The 6,000-nt window shown below is 38.7% G+C and overlaps 1 protein-coding gene across 11 annotated transcripts in view; it reads right to left on the reverse strand.

Moving 5' to 3' along the window:
• Elf2 (E74 like ETS transcription factor 2) overlaps positions 1-6,000 on the reverse strand; it is an 84,025-nt gene that overhangs the window by 11,126 nt on the left and 66,899 nt on the right. For all 11 annotated transcript variants that reach the window (XM_021157606.1, XM_021157604.1, XM_029474865.1 and 8 more), the window contains one exon: positions 659-772. In XM_021157606.1, coding sequence (XP_021013265.1) covers positions 659-772 — 114 coding nt within the window. The remainder of the gene's footprint in view (positions 1-658; positions 773-6,000) is intronic.

Here is a 6,000-nt window from a genome sequence, read left to right on the forward strand (position 1 = left end):
TTACACTACATTTCTGCACAATGAATTAAAATTAGGACAAAATCAAATTAGTACACACCACTATTAAAATCAGCCTGCCCCCAAAAAATGAATGAATAAATAAATAAATTATAAAAGCAATCTTATCTCACAAGCTAAAAGGAATATAAAATAAATTAATAAACTCCTTTTCCTCTCTACCATGGCCAGTTCCATGTAATTACTGCCTGTTTAATCAGAGTAAAGGACTGAAAAGTTTATCGGAAGCAAAGGACCCAACTTGTCCAACTCTAAAGGACTACAACTACCTACAATTTAACCAGAATCAAGAAAACAAACATGGAACATCAATACAGTACTTTTTAGACTTCAGAACCTCCGTATCAGTTCCTGGTATCAGGTGTGCATGTCTAGACCTTTAAGAACTCTAGAAATAACTCCTGTGCATTCACAGCTTACTACTCTATTCTCATTTTCTTTAATAGAACTTTCTCTCTGTGTAGCCCTAGCCGTCCTGGAACTCACTCTGTAGACCAGGCTGGCCTCAAACTCAGAAATCTGCCTGCCTCTGCCTCCCCAGTGCTGGGATTTAAAGGTGTGCACTACGCCCAGTTAACTTCTTCATTCTAATAGGAAACAATGTGACCCAACAATAGGAAAAAATGGGTAGCTCACATACCAGGACTTCTTGAATCCCTCAAGCAGGTAGGAGATTCCATATGAAGCAGGGCTTCAGCAGCTTCAATGGTCTTATCCGTACAGTGAGCATTACTGCTGTGAACTGATGCTTCCACTGTGAAAAAAAGCAAAGTTCTTAATTAAAAAATTAAAACACTAGCAATTTAAAATATATTACTGAATATGTATGAATATGTCCATGTGAACAATTCTACATAAGCCATTGACTATTTGTTAACTACTTAGTAAAATAATAATAATAAAATTAATGTCTATGTTCTGTAAAGTGAATACTGATTTTAAAAGCAACCAATAAGCCAGGACTAAGCCACACGCTTTTCATCCCAGTCCTTGCAAGGTTAAGGCAGGGAGTGGAATTGGAAGCTATTCTGGGGTTTATAGGCAGATCCTATCTCAAATCCAAAACCCCAACAAAGCTGACAAGAAGTTAGTAAGGAGTTCCCAGATCTTTTTAAAAAGGAAGACAAACAAACAAAAAAAAGAACCTTGAATTATGAAACCTGCATCCATTTTAGACCAAAATTTAAAAACTTAGGGACTCATCCACAAGGTTTAGGGAACAGGAAGAGAGGTTGGGTGAAGAACAATATAGGACAATTATGTAATCTTATGCATCGTCACTAAGAACAATGTAATAGCCAACAGAAATCAGGAAGAAACTTTTTTCTAACTAGCCTAAGGCATGACTTCAATTTCTATAGTCTCCTGTGAGTGGACAACCTCCAGACAAGGGCTATTAGTTTTACTGTCACAGCACTCACAAGTTTCCTTATAGTAAGCTTATTCTTTTCTGAGACTCAGTTCGCTAGGTTTCACACAAGTACGTATGTGGGTGGGTGGGTGGGTGGGTGCATGAAAAGCTGGGTGGTTTGTATTTCTTTTATGCTTTGCTATCAAATGACTTGTGAAAGAGTCAAGTACACAAACACAGGTTTGCACTCTCAGATCTAGCAGCTTGGGTTCTTAGTCTGCCACTAAGGCAATCCACTTACTCTCTTCTGCCTCAGTTTCCACTCCCAGAGCAGGGTATTTCCAAAGAAGCTGTGAAAATCACATACAGTTCCTGACATGAAGTGGAATTCAGTGTGATGACTGCTTGCTGTAATCCTGTAAACGTGTAAGCCCCTTTAGTTAAGGAAGCTATCTTAACCCAACTGTGGACTCACAACTGCCTTGGTTTAGTTTTGAGATGCTGGGGATCAACCCAACACCTCCCATTACTGAGCAAGTGTTCCACCTCTAAGCTAGCTAGCCACACACACACACACACACACACAGAGAGAGAGAGACAGAGAGAGACAGAGAAAGGCAAATATGCATTTCTTTTTCGGGTCAAACTAAGGACAATCCCATGACCTTAATAGGAGACACGTCAAGAATTCATTATCTTGGCTGTGCATTTATTTCACACTCTGACTTAATTATACTGATTAATCTCTATGGTTAGAAGTTCTGAAACATAAATACTAGATTTTAATTTGACTGACTTTTCTCACCATGTTCCCCTTAAGGAGCTTGTTGTGAATGTTCATAAAATTTCATAAAACCATGACAAATCCACAAGTACAGACATGAATCTTCTGGCCTGTCTTGGGAATTTTTAATTTTAAAGAGAAAAACTGTTACAGCCTCCAAATTCACCAAATGCTAAACCTCGGCCTTAGAAACGAAGTCATTTGGGGAGCATTTGTTTTAAACCTTCAGCCTGTTCTAGCACCTGTTACACACCGTCCACACTCCCAAGCAAGGTACTCCGTCTCTCCAGTTGCTCTTTCCATTTATGGAAATCTGCTCAAAGCTAACTGGATCCGGAGAGGCAGCCAAACCTCTAAGTAAATCTATCTTTAGGTGACCCTGCTTACTCTTATCTGCAGCTTCAGAGAGGCAAAGGATTCACTCAGCCCTGCTAGTTCAACTTTAAAAAACTTAGTATTAAGTGTAAAAGACACCACCATGCTTGTGACTGTTTTTCACAGGGGCCTCTATAAGACTTGAGTACACTAACAAACCCCAGAAAGCAAGTTCTCAGGTTTTAAACATCATCTTGGGAGCCATTCTCTTTAAGGCAGGATTGGTGTTGTAACTTAGCTGTTGTCTTAGGTGCTATTAATAAACTATCCTGGGTAAGCTAATTCCTTATGTAATATTATGAAGCTATATTCTAAAAACTGTACTGTACTACAATTAGCTAAAAGTATTTAAAAGTCATAGGGCAATAAAGCTACAGATTTTTAAATGTAAGTTATAAACAACAACAAAAATACTTGCCTAACAATTACATATCATGCGCCCTAAGTTCTTAAGCAGCTTGAAATGCTCTGCTTATGTTAGTACCGATGACTCTCCATTCTGGTCTGGTCTGCTTTTGTTTCTTAAGGCAGAATCTCATGTAGCCAGAATAGCCAGGAACTCTAGACACAGCAGAGAACTTGAACTATCAATCCTCCTGCCTCTGCTCCCTAAGCAAGAGATTACAAGGGTCTACTATCACACCCAATTCCAATTAGTTTTTTAAAATTTTCTTGCTTCTACTTCTTACCTCAAACTTAAGAGTCCCAAATTTAACAATTATAACCCTCAAATATTTTACTATTACTTTAAATACCCACAATTTATAAGTTGCAAACTAGAAAATCCAATACGTTAAGTACAACCAGCCAGTGTCAATTGACTATCATGGGCCCAGTGCTGTGCTACCAATTGGATCCCCTGAGTGTGAACAGCTCTCGGCCTCCTACTGCTCCAGGTTCAGAAAGTACCACCAATCCCAGTGCAGATGTAAAATAATCTCCTGTTATTCTGAAATCTAACAGCGTGTTAAAGAGCAGTGATTTCTATTTTGGGAGCTACCATGTTCATCTGCAGCTCGATGCTAAACATAACTAAAAATCTAAAAGCCAAGTGTCGGATAAATTAAAATATAATGAGAGTTTCCAAGAATATGTTGCCCATTTTATAGAAGTGAGGAGTCAACAGGTAGTTTTCTAAAACAATCTTTGGTAACAGAAACTTAATACCTTTCCATTTCTGTGATTTTAAAAACTTCAATGCTGGGCCGGTGCAATGGCTCAGCGGGTAAGAGCACCGAGTGCTCTTCTGAAGGTCCCAAGTTCAACTCCCAGTAACCACATGGTGGCTCACAACCACCAGTAGTGAGATCTGACACCCTCTTCTTGTGTGTCTGAAGTCACCTACAGTGTACTTATCTATAATAATAAATAAATCTTTGGAAAAAAAACTTCAATGCTGTCTTGTTCAGCTCAATAATTCAAACGACACTGAGAAGTGCATGTGTACAGATATGAATACCAATGTAATAGTGCACTGTGACCAAAGTGAGAGAGAGGAAGCAGCAGCATCTACAATAAGCTGCTCCTCCTTACCACTTCCTGAATAAACGCTGCATGAAATTCACGGGAGAAACTCAACAACGTGCTTTAAAAATAGAAGCAAACTAATATGTAATTGGACAGGTCTCGTTTGCTAGCAGTTTAACTCACTGGCCAAGTCTCCTTGAAAATGATTTCCATTTGACCAGGCCATCAATAAACGTGGCCTGTGCGCCATTTCCTGTAGATGAATATGCCCACTCCACGTCCCTCTCCATTCAGCTGGTATTTGGATGTGCACTGCTGCAGACTCACTCAACAGCTGTTACAAAATACCAAACTTGGTAATTAAGTCTGACAAGAGGCATACCTCCCAGCTTTGCAAAGAGAACGCTGGCAATGGATCTAGCTCTTAGCAGCGCTCTCAAGTCAGAAATAAACTTTACTAGCAATGGAGTTTGAGAGCAATGGAAAAATGAGAAATACTTCATTAGGTGTCAGTGGTTTCCCCTAAACACAGCACCGTAAACGAGTACTTCCTAGGTCACCACTCAAGTTCTACACTGACTAACGACATCCTCTAATGCCTCCAGACAGGGTAGTGACAGAGACCCAAACCACTGCAGTAAAGAAGGGGGACTGGGGTCTTTCATCTTCACATCTGTCTTCCTTGACCATCAACCAATACTGCTTTATAAAACATAAGAAGGCAATTAAAATAACTTTCTAATCCAAAGTTAGCCAATTAAGTATATGCCATAATTTTAAATTCTCTTAGCCATATTTAAAAAGTACAAAAGGGATATTAATGGCCTTAAAAGGGGAAGAGGTCTGCCATCCTGAAATTAGTATCTTTTGTTTAACCTAACATATCCAAAATACTGCCATGCCAGCATGTAATCAATATAAAAACTTTCAAAATTGAAATTCCCAGTCAAATCTCAAAAACTCAATACCCACAGGTGGCTAGCAACTGTATCAAATGACAGCCAAAACAGAAAACACTTCTGCATTCAAATTACTGAGACTCTCAAAAAGACTTTGAATATGTTATCTACAGATAGTTGTTGTATTAGTAAACTAACACTTAGCTAGGTACAGTTACTTTATGCCTGAAGTCCCAATTTTCAGAAGTTTTAGGTTAGACAGCATGGGCTAGCTAGCACAAGGCCTTGCCTCAATAAAAACAATCTTTTTTTTTTTAACTTTAAAAATATTTACTCATTTACAATACACATGTTACTTAAACATGCATAAAAGAGAAATAACTAGAATAATCCAGCAGCTTAAAAAGTGTTCATGCTATACATGCATGCACGTATGTACTAGAGATAGGTGTTTAAAGGGATTGAACCTAGGGCCTCGTATACAGTAGGCAAGCAGTATACCACTAAGCTATATCCTCAGCCCTGTTTTATTTTTTATTTCAGATAGGGTATCATTAAGCTTGCCCAGGCTGGCTTTGAATTCACTCCATAGCCTATATAAGCCATGAATTTGCAATAAGCCTGCCTTAGTCTCAGAGTACCTGGGATGACAGACCTGTGCCACTAAACACAGCATGTTTAACATACCCTGGGACTCTTTTTAAATGTTTGCTTCTGTGCACTGGTAAGATTGAAAGGCAAATAACTAATATTCTGAAAAACGGGTTGACTTCTTAAGATTCCCCTGAAAGCCTCCTGGAGTCTCAAGATCCGTGTGCTGCCTGCCTTTCTCTGCCATTATTTCTTCCTAAAGAAAACTGCTTTATGTTTAATTATTGATTGACTTTATGCCCTGACACTACTTTGTAACTTGCTGACATAGAAATCTGAGTTCATATTGCAATGTACTGTTCATTTCTTTTACAATGAATTTTTTCCTATACTAGAGATTATATACAGAGCCTTACCACTAAGTCATACAATTCATCCCCATATATGTTTCTTCCTCTGTGTGTGTGTGTGTGTGTGTGAGAGAGAGAGAGAGAGAGAGAGAGAGAGAGAGAGAG

This window comes from Mus caroli, chromosome 3, assembly GCF_900094665.2.
Source record: "Mus caroli chromosome 3, CAROLI_EIJ_v1.1, whole genome shotgun sequence".
Classification (NCBI taxonomy): domain Eukaryota; kingdom Metazoa; phylum Chordata; class Mammalia; order Rodentia; family Muridae; genus Mus; species Mus caroli.